Source organism: Lepus europaeus, chromosome 15, assembly GCF_033115175.1.
Source record: "Lepus europaeus isolate LE1 chromosome 15, mLepTim1.pri, whole genome shotgun sequence".
NCBI classification, from domain to species: Eukaryota; Metazoa; Chordata; class Mammalia; order Lagomorpha; family Leporidae; genus Lepus; species Lepus europaeus.
This window is the reverse complement of record NC_084841.1, coordinates 51568029-51590920: the sequence shown is the minus strand read 5'-3', so window position 1 is coordinate 51590920 and position 22892 is coordinate 51568029. Positions and strand designations below refer to the sequence as shown.

The 22892-nt window shown below is 37.2% G+C and overlaps 1 protein-coding gene across 3 annotated transcripts in view; it reads right to left on the bottom strand.

Annotated features, from left to right (window-relative positions):
* Positions 1–22892, bottom strand: part of RNF180 (ring finger protein 180) — a 249135-nt gene that overhangs the window by 174345 nt on the left and 51898 nt on the right. For all 3 annotated transcript variants that reach the window (XM_062212190.1, XM_062212189.1, XM_062212191.1), the window contains exons 3-5: positions 12073–12171; positions 8792–9751; positions 4248–4283 (exon numbers count right to left, since the gene is read on the bottom strand). In XM_062212190.1, coding sequence (XP_062068174.1) covers positions 4248–4283; positions 8792–9751; positions 12073–12171 — 1095 coding nt within the window. The remainder of the gene's footprint in view (positions 1–4247; positions 4284–8791; positions 9752–12072; positions 12172–22892) is intronic.

Sequence of the window (22892 nt, the reverse complement as noted above, 5' to 3'; positions counted from 1 at the left end):
GCAGACTCATAGAATGGCAAACACCCAAAACAGCACTCCTGCCTCAGAATCACCCCTTGGGACATTCGGATCGGGCTAAAAGGTCCATGAGAGTCTCACAGGCATGGAAAGCCACGACATGGTGGCAAAAAAACAGTCTAAATGAAAGATCCTGGCCGGCGCCGTGGCTCAACAGGCTAATCCTCCGCCTTGCGGCACCGGCACACCGGGTTCTAGTCCCGGTTGGGGCACCGATCCTGTCCCGGTTGCCCCTCTTCCAGGCCAGCTCTCTGCTGTGGCCAGGGAGTGCAGTGGAGGATGGCCCAAGTGCTTGGGCTCTGCACCCCATGGGAGACCAGGAGAAGCACCTGGCTCCTGCCATCGGAACAGCGCGGTGCGCCGGCCGCAGCGCGCTACCGCGGCGGCCATTGGAGGGTGAACCAACGGCGAAAAGGAAGACCTTTCTCTCTGTCTCCCTCTCACTGTCCACTCTGCCTGTCAAAAAAAAAAAAGAAAGATCCTGGTGAACAAGACCCCAGCAGAAGGAACAGGCCAACAAGGAGAGAGGCACCTTTCTCTGAAGGGAGGAAGGAACCTCCACTGTGACACGGCCTTGACTAAACAAGTTCAGAGCCGGTGAACTCAAGGGGCTTCCATAGCCTAGACAGCTCATAATAAGAGTCTCGGGCGATTGCTGACGTCATAAATAAGAGTGCCAATTGTTAAATCAACAACGGGAGTCACTGGGTACATGCTCCCCACGTAGGATCTCTGCCCCTAATGTGTTTTACTATGAAACGTAAAAACACTACTAGTCGAACAGTACCCTATACGTTGTGCGGTTGTGTGAATGCAGCCTGTTGAAATCCTTGCTTAGTATATACTAAGTTGATCTTCAGTATATAAAGGTAATTGAAAATGAAACTCGATAAAGGGCGGGATGGGAGAGGGAAAGGAAGAGGAGAGGGCCACGGGAGGGAGGGAGGTTGGGGGGGAAGCCACAACAATACAAAAGTTGCACTTTGTAAATTCACATTTATAAAATAAAAAAATAAAAAATAATAAAAAAAGAGACATTTTCTTTTGTTCATACTAAATAGATCCAAAGTCAGGAGAATCAAAAATGATAGAATAAATTGCTGCTTAAAAAGAAATATTTATTTAGAAATACTATGCAAATATACTAGTGGTAGTTTTATTTTTTTTAATCCAGAGGATGATATATTTTTCCTCAGGATTTTTTTTTATTTAATTCCTCAGTATGCTGAAATTTTAGCCTTTTCATGCCAACAACTTAAGCAAACTAAGTGGGCCAAAGAAATCAGAAAATAGTATGAAATGAAGATAAGAATTCAGTTATATAATAAAATTTAATTATAAAATGAATGCAGTAATTAAGGGAAATTTATAGAATTAAAGGCTTAGAAGAGAAAAAAAGACGGGATCAAATGAGTGGTATAAGTTTCCACCATTAAAAAAATGTTAGATAAGATGAGAAAAGTAAATTCAAAGCAAAGGAAATAAATAATAAAAACAGCAGAAATCAATGACTTTGAAAACAATAAAACAATGGAGAAGAATCACTGATATCTCAAGATTGTTTTTGAAAAGATTAATAAAACTGATAAACCTCCAGCAAAACTAAAAAATTAAAAAGAGAAGACATATATTACCATTATTAGAATTGAAAAATCTGTATCACTATAGACCTCAAAGCAAAAAAAGGATAATAAATACATACTATGAACAATACTACACACGGAATTTTTAAAACTTAATTCCTTGAAAACAACAAATTACCAAAATTAACCCTGTGTCTTCCAGCAAAGACATCTTGAGGTCCAGGTTGTTTCATTATCAAACATTTAAGTAAAAATAACATTAATCTTTTGCAATATTTTCCAGGAAGCAGAAAAGCAGAAAACTAACTTTAATGGTAGAGCTACTTTGATATAAAAACCACACAAAGACAATCCAAAAAAAAAGAGAAAATTTCAGAGAAATATCCTTTATGACAGAGGCACAAAAGAAAAGAAAAAGCCTTAAAACAATCAGCAAAATAATATCCATCACTATATAGAAAGAATAACAACAAAGTGAAGCTCACTGTGGGAATATAAGACTGGCTCAATTTTTGAGAATCAATATATTAACACTGAAAACACTTCATTATATACATTGAAGAAGATAAACCACTTGACAAAATTCAACTTCCACTCAGGACAAAATCATAAGCAAACTAGTAGTAAAAGGAAGTTTCCTCAGCCTGATAAAGGGCATCTCCAGGAGCCAGCATTTTGGCACAGGGGGTAAGTTGCTGCTTGTGATACCAGCATCTCTATCAGAGAGACACTTTAAGTCCCAGCTGTTCTCTTCAGATCCAATTCCCTGCAAATGTTCTGGGAAGGCAGCATAAGATGGCCCTGGTACTTGGGCCCCTGTCACCCAAATGGGAGACCAGGATGCTGTTCCTGGATCCTGGCTTCAGTCTGGCTCAGTACTGTCAGTGGCAGTCATTTGGAGAACTGAATCAGTGGATAGATGATCTCTTTCTCTCTGTTTTTCCCTCTTCTGTCACTATGCCTTCCATATAAAGTTTATTTTTTTAAAAAATGAGTATTTACAAAAAACCTACAATTAACAATAAACTAACTGATGAATGTTTTCCTAGACATCAGAAAAAAGACAAGGATGTCTGCTCTACAACTTCTATTTAGCACTGTCCTGGGGTTCAACCCAGTACAACACAAGGGAAAAAAAAGAAAAAAATCCAGATTGGAAAGGAAGAAAAAGGTAGTTTTCACTTGCAAGTAAAATGATTATCTAAGTACAAAACCTAATGTGATTTACAAAAACAAAACAAAACAAAAAAAAAAAAACCACTATCAATACCCGACAGCAGAAAAATGGCAGGATTGAAGATCAAAAGATAAATATTGATTGCATTTCTGTATATTATAAAAAACAAGTAGAAATTAAAATTAAACATTATTATTTACAAAGAGTATTAAAAATATAAAAACATAGTTATAAATCCAACTAAAATGTCAAAAATCTGTACTGTCAACATCACAAGACAAAATCAAAGCAAAAATAGTGTTTTAAACACTAGCAATGCCCAATTGTAAATCAATAAATTAAAAAAAAAACCTTTACCCACAAAGAAGAAATACTTAAGAATAAATCTAACAACACAGTTTCTGAATGCTGAAAACTGAAAAATATTGATGAAATAAATCAAAGACCTAAATTAAACGAACAACCATGTTCACATTGAGCTATACATTTAACATAATTTCAACCAAAATCCCAATATAATTTTTTGTAAATTTAAAAAGGCTAATTCTAAATTTTATAAAGAAAATCAAAGGAACTAGAATAGCTAAAACAATTTTGAAAAAGAACACTTTTGGTGGAAGATTCACAGTGTCTTATGTTAGGACTTAGAATAAATCTACAATAAACAAGAGAAAATACTAGCAAATACAGACATGAAGATTAACTGAACAGGAGTCCAAAAACAGATGCACAGATATACAGCCAAGTGATTTTTGACAAGGCTGCAAATCATTTCAATGAAGAAAAGACAGTGTTATTAACCAACAGTGCTGGAAAAGCTGAGCAATTCTATGCAAAATAATGGACTTCAAAATGAACCTCATACCTTATTTTAAAAATCAATCTAAAACCAATCACGATCCTCAATGTATAAAACTATTAATACTTTTAGAAGAGAACACAGTGGAAAATCTTAGTAATCTAGGGTAAGATAGAATTCCTAGACATGACACCAAAATTATGAACTACTTTAATAAAAACTTAAAAATTGGACTTCACCAAAGATAAATCAGTTTTTCTGGTGAAAAACAGGTATGAGAATAAAAAGACAAACTACAGACTGGAATAAAAATCACATATCCAAGGTGGGACCTGTTTCCAAAACATGCAAACAACTCTCAAAATTAGGAAGAAGATAGCCAATTAAAAATTGAACAAAAGAAGTGAGGAGATATTTCACTAAGGATTATATAAAAATGAAAACAAGCATAAGAAAGATACTCAACATTATCATTCAAACACAAATTAAAATCACAAGCTGACACTACTATATTATACATGTATAGTATTTAAATGAAAATTACTGAGGATACCACATGCCTGCTTTCAAGGACACACAGCAAATGAACTCCCATACATTACTGCTTAATGCAAAAAGGTAGTCATTATGGAAAACAATTTGACAGTTTCTTAGTTAAATATACACTTACCATATGATTCAGCAATCCCACTCCTGGGTATTTAACCTAAAGAAATAAAAATTCAGGTTCACAAAAAAACATGTACACGAATGTTTATAACAGTTCTACTCATAATCTTAAAACTTGGAACAACCCACCTGTCCTTCCACATCTGAATGGATAAACTATGGTTCATTCATATGATAGACTAACACTGAACTATAAAAAAGAACTGTAGGTAAAGGGTTCAAAAAGGTTCTGGAAAATGGAATTAAAAGATAAGTTTTCTTGCTGGAAAAAAAATTTAATCCATCCAGAGAATCTTCATAAAATATATTTTCCACAATTTTTTTAAGTATATTCAACAAGTTGGATGAATTCATAGGCAAAATGTTTTTTGATTTTTATTTATTGGGGGGAGGGAGAGAATGCACCCCCATCCACTGATTCATTCCCTCAAATGCATACAACAGCCAGAGGTGGTCTGAGCCAAAGTTAAGAGCTAGGAACTCATTCCAATTCTTTGATGTAAGTGACAGGAACTCAATTACTTGATCCATCTCTGCTGCCTCCCAGGGTCCCTATTAGCAGGAAGCTGGAGTCAGGAATCAGAGTTAGGTATTATTCCCAGGTATTCACATATGGGACACAGGCATCTTAATCAGTGTCTTACTACTAGCCTAAATACCTTTCGCCTCACAGGCAATTGTGCTGAATGAAATAAGCCAGTCTCAGAATGGATGTTGTGTACAGTGGTTAAAAGACCTCAGAATGCCCATTTTCCATATTGGAGTGTCTGGGTTTTAGTCCCAGCTCTGCTTCTGATATCAGTTTCCTGTTAATGTCAACCTAGGAGGCAGCAGGTAATGGCTCAAGGGGGTGGGTTCCTGCTATCCACATGCAAGACTTGGATTCAAGGCTCACCTTCAGCTTGGCCCAACTCTGGCAGTTGCAAGCATTCAAGGAGTGAACCTGCAGATGGAAAATCTCTCTATCTGTCTCTGTTTCTCTGCCTTTCAAATAAAAATCAATCAATAAATTAATAAAAATTAAAAAGGAGCCAGTCTCAGTGTGGATATTTAGTCCAGCAGTTATGACACTCCCAGGCCATTATCTGAGTACATGGGTTCAATTGCCAGCTCCGGCTCCTGATTTTGGATTCTGGGAAGCAGTGGTGACAGTTCAAGTTATTCCATTTCTGCCTCCTATGTGGGAGACCTGGTTTGCATTCCTGATTCCTGGTGCCAGCCCTGGCCCAGCATCAGACAATGCAGGCATTTGGGGAGTGTAACAGCAGAGGGAGAGCTTTCTTTTTTTTTGAATGTGTTTCTCCACCACCACAAATATTTTTTTAAAGAAGTCTCAGAAGATTACGGCCAGCGCCGTGGCTTAACAGGCTAATCCTCCGCCTTGCGGCACCGGCACACCGGGTTCTAGTCCCAGTTGGGGCGCCGGATTCTATCCCGGTTGCCCCTCTTCCAGCCCAGCTCTCTGCTATGGCCCGGGAAGGCAGTGGAGGATGGCCCAAGCCCTTGGGCCCTGCACCCGCATGGGAGACCAGGAGAAGCACCTGGCTCCTGGCTTCAGATCAGCACAATGCGTCGGCCGCGGCGGCCATTGGAGGGTGAACCAACGGCAAAAAGGAAGACCTTTCTCTCTGTCTCTCTCACTATCCACTCTGCCTGTCAAAAAAAAAAAAATTATCTAAAGAAGTCTCAGAAGATTACATACTATATAATTTGATTTTGTATAAGACTATAACAGTATCAAAAAGTAAAGTTTAAATAATGGAGAAAAGATCAGAAGTGGTGGCGTGATTATGATGGCACATAGCATAAAGAAGCTTGGTGGGGAAGTGTTCTGTGTCCTTGCTGTGGCAGTCATTATTTGTACTCCATACATATTTAAATCATAGAGCTATAGAGTTATATGCAGGATTAATTCAATTTTACTGCATGACAACTAAAAGCAGTGGAGCTATGCTGGATAAAAAGGGGTTTGCTAGTTAAATGCAGTTCAGTATTATGTCTTTCCCCAAATTAAAGGCTCAATTAACTTTGGTAGAACAAAACCGCGGAAAGCTGGCTATAGTTTCTGGTTGAATAGCAGTCTTATCAACAATACAAAGCTTCAAAAATTTAAATTGTTTTTGTAGTGTCATAAACACTATCACAGTATATACCACTGAAAGATGTCTAGCTTACAGAAAAAAAATCATTAAAAATTACAAATCATAATCAAAAATCCAGATTTCTCAAATAATTGTTCTAAACGTTAAAAAATTATCATTAATAGTAGTACCTTTTACTGTATATTTTATATGCTTATCTTCTTCATTAAAAAAAAGGGAAGGGGTAGGATCTGTATTGAAGTAATATTCAGGGATCTACATTGTGGACTAGCAGGTAAACCACTTCTTGCAATGCTGGCAACCCATACCTGAGTGCCAATTCAAGTCTGGGTTGCTCCACTTCAGATTCAGCTCCCGGTTAAAGCACTTGAGAAAGTAGTACATAACACCCCCAAGTATTTGGGTCTCTGTCACCTACTTGGAAGACTCAGATGGAATTCTGGGCTCCTTGCTTTGGCCTGGCCCAGCCCACTATAGGCATTTGGGGAGTTAACCAGAATATGGAAGAGTTCTCTTCCTCTCACTCTCTTCCTTTCATTATCACTCTGCCTTTCAAATAATAAATAAATCTTTAAAAAAAAATGAAGTATCTACTCAAAGGAATGGTATTTCAAATAAGCATTTGAAAAATGTTTACAGAATTAGTTATTCTTCATCAAATATGGAATGAACTGCATAACTACACCATTAATTTACTTCAGATATTAACTTACTAGGACATCTTTTGCTTGTTAGTAAAAACATTTAAAAATTATTATTATTCTTTCTAGCTGTACTCATGATACCTACTCATATCATTAGCTAAGCAAATTTCTATGTAGCTCTACTCTTTTAAATTTTCTTTGCTAAAGAGTCTTTGGACATTTGTTTGCCCATGTGCTCCTGTGCAAGCAAACCTTCTAAGATTCTGCTATACCATTCCCTTCAGTGACCTGTCACAGGTCCAGGACTTATTATCTGTTGTCCATTAGCTAAGCAGATTGGGCAAATCATAGGTGTGTGAATGAGTAACTTCATCTATTAAAAAAAAAAAAAAAGCCTTTACTTTGCTCTTGCTTTTAGCCTGAGTCTAAACCACGTAAAAATAGAGCATTCTTATGCTGGAAAATGATTAATGGTGTACCTGAAGTTTTCACAAGTACTTAGCCTAAAAATTAAAACATCTGTAAAACTGCAAAGATGTTATCTGAATTTATTTACATTAACAGAGCAAGTATAATTTTCACAGTTCTTTTAAATTTCCAATTGCTAGAGAATTAAGAGCCTTGTACATTAATTATTTTAAGGTATTCTTCTGAATAATCATACCTAATGTATGTAGGTTTATAAAAATTCAATAAAAATTTCAATTTTAAAGCTTCAACAAATTAAACCAGGAAGCATATTATAATGATGTTAAACATATCCAGTTTTTACATAATATATACTTTGATGTCACATTACACCATCATTTCCAAATAAACCAAACTGAAATGCTCTTGTTGATAATAAATTAAAAATATAATAAACAGTTACCTATTAATTATAATTGAATTATAGCATGTAACTGAAAGAGGATAAAAATAACTCATCTGACAAAAGTCTTCAATGCAGTAATTTTATTTTACTGATTTTATCGCTAGGATCATATGTCACAATGAGTTCACTTAACAAAGCTGCAACTTTCTATATTTTAGTTTTTAATATTCAATGCACTGATTAATAAGACCTGTTATTAATAAGTAAATAATAAAGACAAATGTTTAAAAGTTTGTACAGAAACATACCAGTCCCCAGTCTCCCAGGTTTTCATGAATGTCTCATCCATTGATTTAATTGTTTTTCCTCAGCACCTAACACTTACTATGCAGTCCTTTCACAATCCCACCCTGAAGTATATTGCTACAGGTGCATAATTAGTTCAAACCACACAAAATTAAAGAAAGGGTGAATTATTCTTTAAATAATTTCCACAATTTAGCAGTGAATCACATATGAATCATGTGAATTAAGTAATATTGCTTGCAAATATCCGTTGAATGTAAATGTGATTTTTTAAAAATGCATGTCACCTGATAGTTTAACTAAGAGAAACATTGTGTCCAACTTAACCTGAAATAAATTCACTGCAAAACAAGTTTAGTATCTAATAAATTTAAAATATATGTAGCAAACAATCCAATCTTACTATCATGAGATTAACATTCCTCAAAAATATTAGCTGAATTGGAAAAAAGAAACCATACAAAGGAGACTTTTTCTAAACATCAATGAAGCAGAGAGACAGAATTCTACATAACAACTACAACTGGTCTGCATGATTATTAAATGCATTTTAAAACGTCACTTCAAAATTTTTAAAACCAAGTTTTTATAATACAGGTATTCAAAGTTAGCTCCACTCCTCACACCCCAATTTTTATAATACATCATTTTAGTAAACTCTTTTTTTAAAAAAGATTACCTGCTTCTGTAGCCATCTTTCATGCCGTCGTTGTTTCCTTCGTAGATTCCTCAACTTGCTCCTCTCTCTCTTATTTAGCCTCTGATTAATGGCACCCAATGGAAAGCTGGCCGAGCGCAGGAAGTCCAGAGGGGAGAGGTGCTCTTCGTGGTCTGAGGTCTCCAGCACGCTCCTGCCAGCCGAGGGCAGGTCCATGAGAAAAGTCAGGTTGCTAGTAGTATTGGCATTGTCAGAATACACGGAGGAAGCTTCTAGACCACACTGAAATTCACCTCCTCTTTGTGTCTGGGTCTCATGGGGAGCCACTGAAAATCTTTGCAGCAGTATGTTAGGATCAAAACTGGATGGATTCTGAAAGGAACAGCTATTTTTAGCAGATTGTAAAGGCAAACCTGAAAGGTCAACAGGCCGTGTTTCATTGAGCCTGGGATAGGCAGTAGTCTTACTATGTATTTCATACAAAGTGGGTAATAAAGTCAGTTTCTCACTGATGTTCAGATCCAAACTATGTGATTTTCTATGAAAAGCTCTTGTAGTGCATTTTCCAGTCACAAGCTGGGGAACAAAAAGCTGGTATTTTGGATTTGTTCTGAAGAGCAATTTTTCATTCTTCATCTGGAAATACGTTGATCGTACCTCCAGGCAGAGTGCTTCTGTTAATCTTCCGGGGCCATCGTTATTTAGAGCCATGTTTAAAAGCCTATGATTTCTGTTTTGGGAGCCACCACCTGTCAGGCGAGTTTCCTTGTCACAACCTGACTGAACTCTAGGATGTGACAAGTATTTCAGCGAAGGTCTCATTAGACTGCCTGCCTGTGCTGGCTGATAATCGGTCCGGCTCTTGGAGAGATGTACAGCTGCAGGCTGGCCACAGGAACATTTTGGAGTGCTGACAAAATTAAAGCCCCCTAAACGGGCCCCACAGAAAGGGCAATTCAGTTTTCCAACTGTCCACTGGGCCTACAGGTAATAAAGGAAAATAAAGACAATGCTTTCATTGTAAAGTAACCAGAGAGAATGTGAGTTTAAAAAAAAAAAAAAAAGCCAACCACATGAAAGTTTTCTATGCCACAGAAAAGGCTAGCTGTCTGCTTTTTGATTAGTAGACAGAATGGCAAATGGAAACAAGCCTTCTAAAAAATAGAGATAACAGCTACCAAGTTCTAGAATGATAACATTTTGCAAATCATGCCCATCCAAACAATACTCCTAAGAATTCCAAAAGAGAGTTTCTTAAACAATAGGTTGAATATGGATACAGTGGGAACTAATGAAAAGAAAAATACACTATAGAACCAGGAAGCAAATCAGTCTACAGAGCTTAATTTGCAAGTAAAATCTCACAGAAAAGTGTCTGTTTTGATACACTTCTTGCATACCAAGCACTGTGGGAGGGAACTTTACCCAACCAACAGAATAAAGCGCTTCCTGGCTTTTTACACACAACCAGAAGATACTGACTGCACACATCAGAGACAGCATTTTCTATACTCAGACTGAAAATTAATAATGAATTGGCTAAAATCTTTTCAACACAGACAGTGGAACATCTGTAGTGTCCTACTATATTTTGTGAAGTTCAGGAGTGTTAACAACTGATACACTTGCGTTTTTCCAGAAAAAAAATTACAATGTTAGAACAGACTCAAGGGATATCTAGCAAACACTATTTTAACAAAAAATAGGTTACTCAATGAAGAAATATGTTTTTCTAGAAATCATACTTTTCTAACACAGGTGTTTTGAATTGTGAGAAATAACTATGTCTACTATTAAGAAAGTAAGTTCTTGGGGCTGGCGTCGATATCACAGCACTAGTTCAAGTTTCAGGTGTTCCATCTCCAATCCCACTCCCTGCTAATGCATCTGGGATGACAGCAGAGGATGACCCAAATGCCTGAGTACTTGCCATTCATATGGGAAACCTGGATTTAATTCCTGGCTCTAGGGATTGCCCTGGCCTAGCCTTGGTGACCCTGCCTTGCAAATAAAAAAATAATTGTTTTAAAAGAAAGTAAGTGCTTGTATTTATTATATTTCATCAAGGATACTTCAAAGAGTATTTTTATTTTAATTATAACAGTAAGTCACTAATTTATTTTCATTATTTATTCATTCATTCATTTGAGAAGCAGAGAGGCAACAGAGCTCTTTCCCACTGATCCATTCACCAAATGCCCACAACAGCTAGGACTGAGCTAGCCAAATGTGGGAACTCAGTCCAGCTCTCCCATGTGGGTGGCAGGAATCCAACTACTTAAGCCATCATTGCTCTCACAGGATCCCCATTAGCAGGAAGCTGAAGGCAGGCATCAAACCCAGGGACATGGATCTGGGACTGACTGTCCCACCCACTCCTAGTTTATTTAATATGTTGAGTTTATATATATATATATATATATATATATTAATATAAATGATATATACTGGATATTTCATTTATTCAATGGATACTATTATAAGAGATGAAGATATAGTAACCAACAAGATGTAAAAAGTCCTTGATTGTGTGGATCTTATATTCAGGTTGTGGGAGTGACTAGGCAATTAATAAAATAAGTAAGTTATATGTGTGTGTGAGTAGTTATATATATATATATATATATATGTCTACATGTAAAATAATATGTATGTGTCATATATATCCACATGTATTTATAAGTTATATTATACAAGGGTACTTTCAAAAGTTTATGGGAAACTGGAATTAGAAGATGAGTTTATTTTGTTGCAAAAAAATTCTGGAATCTATGAACACTTTTTTCATAATATGCATTTTCCACACACATTCTGAAGACCCCTCTATGCATTTATTTCAAAAATTTTCTGCACCAAAATAAATTTATCTTTTAATTTCATTTTTATGAATTTTTGAAAAGCCCTTATATTTTATTTCCAGTGTATGAGTGTGTGTAAAATATAGATGGGTACATAAAGCAGAAAGGAAGTGTTAAGAGGGGTGAAGTGGTGGGGGCAGTCAATAAGCTGGCCAGGCAAGGCCGCATTGAAAATGAGAACTATAGAAATGAAGCAACAAAAGCAGGTGAATATCTGTGAGAAGAACAATCAAAGAAGGGTAAACACCAAGTGCAAAGCCTGAGAGTTAGAAGTACCTGGAGAGCTCTAATATCAGTGAAGAAACCAAAAACTATAGTCAAGAATAACACCGAATTTTCATGTGTCTTGAAACAATGGATCCCTGAAAAACAGCTCTAAAATGAGGACAAAAACAATTTGAAGGTTGTGGATTAGTAATTTTACTCAGAAACTAAAAATCTTACTTTTTGTATCAGGCAGTTTATCCATTCAGGAAGTGCTTCTATATTCATGTGCCACACGTGACAAACATTCTGATCATCACCTGAATGTTGATGTTTATCCTGTCATATAAAAATGAGTGATGTTAGTAATAACCAATTCAGAACTTATTTCAAAAATTTCAAATTTAATAAAAACTCAAAAACACAAATTTAATTGTACCTGGAAAGAAAATATACACTGTTCCGCTTTCATCATTTCAATCATCAAAAACAAACCCACTGGGGCAGCCGTTTAGCCTAGTGCCTAGTATTCTGTTCTGGAGTTCAATTCCTGGCTCTGACTTCTGACTCCAATTTCCTGCTAATGCTGATTCTGGGAGGTAGCAATGAGGGATGGCTCAAGTAGTTGCATCCCTGCCACCCACGTGGAGGATCTGGATTCAGTTCCTAACTTCCAGTTTCAGCCCTGGCCTAGCTCTGGCCATCGTGAGCACTGAAAGGGTGAACCAATAGATGAGACCTTTCTCTCTGTCTCTCTCAGTGTGTCTGTCAAACAAATCAATAAAAATTCAAGAACAACAAAACAAAAATAGAGGAAGGTATTTGGCCCAGTGGTTAAGCTGATAGTTGGGACACCCACATCCTAAAGCGAAGTGCTTGGCTTCAAGTTCTGGCTCTGCTAATGTGCACCCTGGGAGGCAGCAGTGATGGTTCCAGTAGTTGGATTTCTACAAACCATCCAGGATGCCCTGACTGAGTTTCTGACTCCCAGTTTTGACCTGGTTCAGCCCCAGTGGTTGCAGGCATTTGGGGAGTGAACCAGCAGATGGAAACTACCTCGCTGTGTCTCTTTGCTTCTCAAATAACAAAACTGCAAAGAAGACAAAAAAATGTTTTTCAGGTAACAAATACCTGTGATTTAAAACAAAACAAAACCTTTCTGTTTCACTAATTTCATAAAATAAAATTTAAAATTTACCAAAAAGTTACTGAATAGAAAAAAATTCCAGTGCCATTCATGGCAAGTTTTCCCAGTTTCCTGTCGGTTTTATTTGGTTTCTACTAATGACACAATAAAGGAAGTGCTATAATCTCTATTAAGCTGCTCAATAAACACACAGGAGGATGAGAGAGGAATGATCAAGTTCATGACATACTGAAAAGCTACAGAACAGAACGGCCTCTGTGGCCTCACTCTTGCTTTTCTCCTGAAGCAGGTCAAACACCTAGGAAGGCTTTCCTGACCTTTTCTTAGGTAGGTCCTAGGACTCTCATGTGAGAGGTACCACCCCTATACCCAAAGGAGGAGAACATCCATATCTCTGAACACAGAGGATGACAGAGAAGAATGAACAACAGGCTTTGCTAAGCTTTTCCTGGTTTGTTACTGTAAGCCCCCTTTGCTCCACCATATTTCTTCATCCATCCATTCCCCATTAAACTGAGCATAAAGACAGACAGGTATCACCATTTCTTTGAAGGCTCCCAGGTCAGATAAAACTTATATGAAGCAAAACTGTTTTCTCTTAGAAGCCTCATCCCTTAACCCAGTATATTTATATTGATTTATAGTTATTATATTTACATCTCTCCCCTACAGAAACAATTGCATAGGAACTAGAAAAGTCTAATTAAGCTTCAGCTGTGTAAGTTCAACAAAAACTGAAATATCTCATTTTCTGAAGTAAGTTTGTAGAAATAAACATGATATTGAATTGAGACAGTATGGCTTTCCAACATGTCAGAAAAATGCAGGGCAGACCAGAATGAATGTGTGTGAATCTTTACCTATGGCCAGTTAATTTACCTCTTTGAGTCTCAGTTTCTTTACTTGTAAATCACTGCTAGATAATTGCTAATGTTCATTCTACAAAATTTCACTTTACAAAATAACAGGATACAGAGGCTGAAATGAACAAGGAGAGTAAGGCTCCTATTCATTCACCCTTCCTCAGGATCATATTTTACATAGAAGTAGCTCTGCAAGTTGCCAAAGCACAATGTTTTTTTCTCTTAGATTTCCCCAGCAGTTGTACTGCTAGTTACTACAATCAGAGCAACAAAAAATTAATAAGAAAATTTTAAAACACATCTTTTATGTCTGTATTCACATTGAAATGAAAGGATCAGGGCTGAATCTATTCAAAAAAATCCTTCACTGTATGATCTACCTTAGCTGTGAATTAGAACCAAGACCAATCAGATTTTCGAGGTTTAATCTCCCTACTTGGTCCCTCCTGAGCCTTACACCAATTTTATTTTCCATCATTAAGTCATCTTAAGATATTCAAAATGACCAGGTCCACACAAAAAGTTCTAGTGTGATTCATTTACATATTCTTTTACATGTAGAAAGATCTATAAAGTCACCTCAATCTAATTTCCTTCAGCTCCCCCTACCCCCAAAAATCACAATGTAAATGAAAATGGGAAAGGGTCTTAAGTTATGGTTTTTTGCAGGTACTTCAAAAATTTTCATTGAAGAAAAAAGAAAAAATGGAGTTAAAAGTATGACTCTATTTTGGTGCAAAAATAATTTTCAAATCCATGCACGCTCTGGCTGTTGTAGCCAATTGGGGAGTAAACCATCAGATGGAAAACCTCTTTCTCTGTCTCTACCTCTCTCTGTAACTCTTTCAAATAAATAAGATAATAAATATTTTTTTAAAATCCATGCATACTTTTTTCAGAATACACATTTTCCATAAATCATGCAAAGTCTGCACCAAAATAAACTCACTTTTAATTACATTTTCCCATAAACTTTTAAAAATGCATTTTTGTGTTGTATCATATTTAATAATTTTGTAATATTTCACAAGCAGTATTCTGTATACTTTAATCAGTACTAATCCAAATCCAAGATAATAATGGCGAAAGGAAAATATTTTTAAAGGTTTTGAAACATTTCTGGTTCTAATGTTTTAAACATTCTAAAACACAAGTCAAAACTATTTCAATGGCAAAAGAAAAAGTCTACAGGAAAGGATTTAGAATTGTCCAAAGAATCTTTAGTCCTATTCCTGATGCCTGAACTCTAATTCATGTTAACAATAAGCAGCTTTACTAACCTTCCGCATCAACACTGAGAACAATGTGAGAAAGTCAGGCAAGTACATGGCAATATGAAGAAGATATTACTGAATGGAGGTAAAGTTAGAAATAGAAGAGCAGATGCTAAGAATATTCTCTAGCTCAATTACCTTACTGTTCCCTAACATGTCTCCTTACAAGAGTGTCAAGAAGACACATAAAGGTCTATCTTATTCTATCTTCTGAAATAATGATAGAGCAAAAATTCAGGCACAGAAGGAGGTAATTAATTAATTCAAGATGGTATAGTAAGTACACATTCCATCTAACCTCCTATCAAAATAGATCTATAGAATATATATAATATATATTTACATTTAGTATATATTATATGTTATATAATATATTCCTTTTGTTGCTCCAACATAAATTCATTATATATATACATATATAAAAAATCAATAGATGAAGTAGAGAACAGAGGTGGGGAGCTTTCAATGGACCAGACATTGTGAAGAACTTCTGAGAGGATAAGGAGGGAAAGAACAGCCCTCTGCATTCAAATACAGAATAAATGAGAATAATACAAAGAACAGTCCTTACCACAGCAGTAGGAACTAAAAGCAAAAGGAGACCCTAGAAAAACTACCAGTAGTTGAGTTAAAGTCTGCCTTTAGGAAAGATGAGAAAGAAATTGAGCAACATGCTATTATGATCAGAAAGGCCTGGAAGAAAAGGAGAACATTTGCAGCAAGTCCAGAGGGCAGCTGCCCAAACCAAACTCAGTTGTCATTGAAAACAGTACCACAATTAAGAGAGAGAGAGAATAATGTAGATTTGGATATATTAGTAGGATTCATGTCTAATGGCTTGTTTGACAGAAAAAAAAAAAAAGAAGCTCCTGGCTCCTGGCTTCGGATGGGCTCAGTTCCAGCCGTGGTGGCCATTTGGGGAGTGAACCAGCAGATGGAAGACCTCTCTTTCTCTCTGCCTCTGCCTCTCTCTAGCTCTTTCAACCATTATTACTTACTCCTGGGCTACCCGCAAAGTGACTACAATCTGAATAAACCTCCACATATGATTCTCATATATCTTAAAGTTAGAAACTGAGAGACGTGTTTGAATTTGATTCTGTGTGCTTGTGTCATCTGCCTTTCAAATATTTTAAGTTCTGACAGTGACTAATTTGTAGTAACAACCATTTTAGCCTATCTTTTCAATTCATGTAGGAATGGCACATAAGGAAAAGCACTAAACTGAAGGTATTCTCTAACTCAAATCTATTTTACCAAGTTTGAGAAACATATCTGGCAAAAGATAGAAGAATCTGTATCCAGTTGATTTACTTAAGTGATTTATTTTATTTGAAAGACTGAGTTACAAAGAGGGAAAGAAACACAGAGTGTGAGGGAGTGAGGGAAAGAGAGAGAGAGAGAGACAGAGAGAGATCTTCCATCCACTACTTCATTCCCAAAATGGCCTCAATGGCCAGGATTGGGCCAGGCCAAAACCAGGAGCCAGAAGCTTCATCCAGGTCCACACATGGGTGCAGGGATCCAAGGACTTGAGTCAACATCTACTGCTTTCCCAGGTGCATTGGCAGGGAGCTGGATAGGAAGTATACCACTGGGACATGAACTGGTGTCCATATGGGATGCTGGCGGCTTAATTCACTGTGACACAATGCTGGCCCCAACAGCTATTCAAACTAATTTTAAAAACATACACATAAATGTTTACAGATGCCTTTTGCTGCTCCAGATCTTAAATACTTTCACTCTAATTCATGTTTATATTTTCAAGATCAGGTTATAAATGCATTATTCCAGGAAGAAAAATTATCTTCCAAATACACTATTATTTTCCAAATAAATTATTGTCTGCATCTATGAGTTCAATATCCATGGACACAACTAACCGCAGAATGAAAATATTTGTAAAGAAATGCATCTGTAATGAACAAATATATATTCTTCTATTGTTATTATTCCTTCAACAACACAACACAGTATTTATATTGCATGAAGCTGATATAGTATTTATATTGTATTGAAGTTTAAAAGAGTATAAGTAATCTAGAGATCATTTTAAGTAAATAGGATGTGGGTTTGGTTAAATGCAAATGCAATACCATTTTACCTAAGCGACTTCAGCATTTGTAGATTTTGGGACCTGAGGAGGATCCTGGAATTGAACCCACAAGAACACCAAAGGTTGACTTTAATTTTAATTTCTATAAAACCTAACAATTAAAATATAATTTCATTTTATTTACACTGATAATATGTGACCCTGTTTTTCATCCTGGAAATAATCTTTCACCTCTTTAAAATCCTAATTCAAATGGTAGAAGCTTTTCTTGTTTGCTTTGTAAAAGATTTATTTGAAATTAGAGTTACAGAGAGGGAGACAGACAGACAGACACACACACACACATACACGTAAATGAATAAGGAGAGAGATTTTTCCATCCACTGGTTCATTCCTCAGATGGCTGGGCTAGGCTGAAGCCAGAAGCCAGAAGCCAAGAGCTTCACCCTGATCTCTCACATGGGTGGCAGGGGCCCAAATCCTTTGAAAATATGGATAAAGCTTTAAAGAACAGGATTAATATTATAAAACATACATATACATATAAGCTTCTTTCATTAGGGGCTGACAATTCTGTTGATTAGTATATCGCTATTAAATTCTTCTTTTTTTTTTTTTTTTTTTTGAAAGGCAGAGTGGATAGTGAGAGAGACAGAGAGAAAGGTCTTCCTTTTTGCTGTTGGTTCACCCTCCAATGGCCGCTGCGGCCGGCGCATCTCACTGATCTGAAGCCAGGAGCCAGGTGCTTCTCCTGGTCTCCCATGAGGGTGCAGGTCCCAAGGACTTGGGCCATCCTCCACTGCACTCCTGGGCCATAGCAGAGAGCTGGCTAGAAGAAGGGCAATCGGGGTAGAATCCGGCGCCCCAACTGGACTAGAACCCGATGTGCCGGCGACGCAAGGTGGAGGATTAGCCTGTTAAGCCACAGCGCCGACCGCGCTATTAAATTCTTTAAAAGGTCCTTAGAGGGAATACAAAGTGGAATTGACAAAGTCACCTTTTCATGATTAGATCCATAATTTTTTCTGACTTTTCAAGATTTTGTCTGCATATGAACAGGAAGCAAGGAATGAAGGATAGAAGGGAAGAAAAGAAAAATTGTCTATCTGGGTAGAAAGAATAATAAATTGTTAATGTCAATGTAAGTTAAAGGCAATCAACCTATCAATTTTAAAAAAAATTATTTATTTGAAAGTCAGAGTTACACACAGAGAGAGGGAGAGACAGAAAGAGAGGTCTTCCACCTGATGGTTCACTCCCTAGTTGGCTGCAACAGCCAGAGCTGCGCTGATCCCAAGCCAGGAGCCAGGAGGTTTTTCTGGGTCTCCCACGTGGGTGCAGGGGCCCAAGGACTTAGGCCATCTTCTACTGCTTTCCCAGGCCATAGCAGAGAGCTTGGTTAGAAGTAGAGCAGCTGGGACTCGAACCGGTGCCCATGTGGGACGCCGGCATTGCAGGGGGTGGCTTTACCTGCTATGCCACAGTGCCGGCCCCAACCTAACAATATTTATTGGGTGATTATTATATATAGTATTGAGCATAAAAAGCAAGTGAAGAGACTTAACAAATTAATATGCCAGGGCCACTGCTGGGCACCTTACATGTATTATTTTACTATATACATTTTGTTATATCATTTAATGATATAAAGTGATATTTAATGATATAAAATTAACACTAAGAAGTAACTAATCGCTATTAAAGACTGAAATGCTTTATGAACATTCCTTTGGGAATAAACATTGGAGGAGATGAAGGAAATTTTAGTGTTTTTTATTCTTCTAAGTAACAAACGTATATTGTACTTACTATGTACCAGGCACTAGTTTAAGAGTTTTCACTATCTTATAGATAAGGACACTTAAACAAGAAAAATTGACTAACTTATAATTAACATATCAAGGTCCAATAATAGTAGCAAAGCAAGGGTTTCCACCCAGGCAATCTGGCATGAGGATTCATGTCTTCAGTCAACAAATTTCTAGTTACCTTCTCTAGCAAATAAATACCATAGATATCAGGGCAATAAACTTTCTTACATGTCTAGCTTGAATATGCTTTAAGGATTAATATTGCTATTCTTTCCTAAGCTTTCTAAAAGAAAACTAAACTGAAGCATAATTTATTTATTTATTTATTTGACAGATAGAGTTAGACAGTGAGAGAGAGAGACAGAGAAAGGTCTTCCTTCCATTGGTTCACCCCTCAAGTGGCTGTCACAGCCAGAGCTACGCCAATCCGAAGCCAGGAGCCAGGTGCTTCCTCCTGGTCTCCCATGTGTTTGCAGGGGCCCAAGCACTTGGGCCATCCTCCACTGCCTTCCCAGGCCACAGCAGAGAGCTGGACTGGAAGAGGAGCAGCTGGGACCAGAACCAGTGCTGCAGGTGGAGGATTAGCCAAGTGAGCCATGGCGCCAGCCTGAAGCATATTTTAAAATCAAGCAAAAATAATACTCTAACAAATACTTGGAGAGGTATGCAGGAAAATATCCCACAGCTAATGTACTATTCCATCCACCAACCCAACATTTATTTAAAAAGTACTGATAAAAAAGCAGTAACTTTTCTTTAAACAATTAAAAGTTAAAGCATAACTTTGTCAAAAAATGAACAGAAAAATCAGTTACAGCAATTGATACTGGAGGGAAGAGCATAAAAGTCTGGCGGAGTGTTTAGTTTTCTGTGTCCTTTCCCGAAAACATGGATATAGAGCAAAGGACCAAAAAAATTAAAAAAAAAAAAAAAAAAAAAGACAAGCCAGGGTAAATAAGTAAGTCTCAATTATAATTGAGACTGCAAAATACTTCACTTGTATTTACATATACAAATATTAAGGGGAAAATACATATGTATGGGGGCTGGCATTGTGGTGTAGCAGGTAAAGCCACTGCCTAAAACACCAGCATCTCAAATGGGCACCATTGGTGTCTGGCTACTCCACTTCCGATCCAGCTAGATGCTTTTAGCCAGGGAAAAGCAGTGGAAGATGACCCAAGTGTTTAGGCCCCTGCCACCCACATGGGAGACCTAGAAGAAGCCCTTGGCTTCAGTCTGGTCCAGTCTTGGTTATCATGGCCATCTGGGGAGTGAATCAGTGGATGAAGATTTTCTCTCTCTCTCTCTCTCTCTCTCTCTCTCTCTCCCCAACTCTGTAACTTTGACTTGACTTTGAAACAAATAAATAAGGCTTTAAAATACACACACACACACACACACACATATATATATATCTGTTACATTGATTTCCAATATAATTTTAAAGGTAAAATTCATATCAACTATTAAATTGAGGCTATGCCTTAAGTCACTTGATTTTAGAAAATTTTATAAATATACATATTTGATAAAAGAAGCTTTAAATGATAGGAGTAATTTAATATGAATGATGAAACTGGAAGCAACTTTAGAGGAATGTAAAGCCTTTACTAGTAGCACAACAGGTTATTTGAGAAAAATAAAATAGAAAATTAGAATTGTTTCACCAGGATTAAAAAAGCCTTATTAGACAGATTTTTCATGGCTTAAATTTATAATGTTGGGGAAGGAAGCAGGAAAGAAATTAACCAGTTTCACACAATGCTGTCAGAAAAATGTTAAAATGCTTGTAAATGAAGTAATTTCTTCAAGCAGCAGGGGGAGCTAATGCATTGTTATTTTGTGCTTTCTTCAAGGAGTATTTTCTGTTGCTCCATACAATGAACATCATTTAATATTAAAATTAGAAATTTGATGCATAATACCGTTATATGCTTTAAGATTTTTAATTAAGTAGAATTAGTTAAATTTGAAAATTTAATAAGATTATATAATGTTTATTTTTTTATTTTATATTTTTTTTTTGACAGGCAGAGTGGACAGTGAGAGAGAGACAGAGAGAAAGGTCTTCCTTTGCCGTTGGTCCAATGGCCACTGCGGCTGGCATGCTACAGCCGGCATACCGCGCTGATCCGAAGCCAGGAGCCAGGTACTTCTCCTGGTCTCCTATGCGGGTGAAGGGCCCAAGGACTTGGGCCTTCCTCCACTGCCTTCCCGGGCCATAGCAGAGAGCTGGACTGGAAGAGGAGCAACCGGGACAGAATCCAGTGCCCCAACCAGGACTAGAACCTGGGTGCCAGCACCGCAGGCGGAGGATTAGCCTATTGAGCCGCGGCGCTGGCCAAGATTATATAATGTTTTGAAAGATGTTTAACATTTGGCATTTCCAATGTAAGAAATAATATTCCCTTAACTAATTCATTAAAAGTGAGCTCAAAACATTATTTAACTACTGCAGCTATAAAACCACAAGGAAAAGATTATGAAAAAATGTAATTTATATTAATATTAATTATTTAAAATATTACAAATATAAAGGAACCAAAACTCTACTTGATTGCCTGATATTTCTATTTGTCCTTTGTGAAGGTTATTCAAGGGTAAAAACATTTTTAAGCAAAGGGTAATAAAGAATTAAAAAAAAAAAAATCACTTAAGACCAGACAAGGTACCTGCATCCATTCTTGCTACCTTTCTAATTCACTCTTGACACTATAATGAAAATGATCTTTTTAAAATCCATAAGCCACACAATCTGAGTGACTGCCCAGCTCTTAGGCTACCACTCAAAGTCCTTGACTTTCAAGGCCATAAATGATCTGACCAACACCCTTTCTAGCTTCACATCTTGTAAAACTAGCTCTAGATTTCTGATATCCATCCACAGCAATCTCTTTTACTTCCATGGGCCCTCCTATTCTGCCTTTACTTACTCATCTATACCATCTCCCAAGTTATTGTCTCAGAAAAGCCTTCCTCTTACAGCTAGACCTAACCTCCCGTCCAACCTAACAGGATACTTCAAATAGTAGAAAAATAGAATTAGAATATAATTACATTTTAGTGCATAAAACCTTTGAAATCATGCATGTTTTCATAATATACATTTTCCATGAACTTTTTTTTTAAAGATTTATTGTGTTTATTTGAAAGGCAGAGTTACAGAGTGAGGCAGAGACAGAGGTCTTCCATCCGCTGGTTCACTCCCAGGATGGCCGCAACTGCCGGAGCTGCACCAATCCGAAGCCAGGAGCCAGGAGCCTCCTCCAGGTCTCCCATGTGGGTGCAGGGGCCCAAGGACTTAGGCCATCCTCCACTGCCATCCCAGGCCATAGCAGAGAGCTGGATCAGAAGAGAAGCAGCTGGGACTAGAACCAGCGCCCATGTGGGATGCTGGCGCCTCAGGCCAGGGCTTTAACCTGCTGCACCACAGCACCAGCCCCTCCATGAACTTTTTGAAGAACCTCATATAATCCAAGAACTCAACATTCATTGATCATATTCATTGCAGCCACTGCACAGCAATGGTGTTATAAAGATGAAACACTTCAGAGTATGGTGATGGAAAAACAGTCATAACCCCAATAATCAGTTCCCAATTTCTTCAACCCACTGGAATTTGGCACCTTCCCCTATAATTCTCACAACTACCATGAGTGGTAATCTAAGATCCTTTTGCTAAAACTAATGCACACTTTTAACATCATTTGGGATCTTTACATATGGCTATACAGTTTGTAGGCTCTCTCTGCACAAATCTAGACAGCAACATTCAAAGACTGGCACCCTCCAGAATTGTGCAATATAAAATCTGCACACTGAAGGCAGTGTCTGGTCTTTAAGAACTCCTTGCATCATTCAGTACTTTTTTTTTTTTTTTTTTTTTTTGACAGGCAGAGTGGA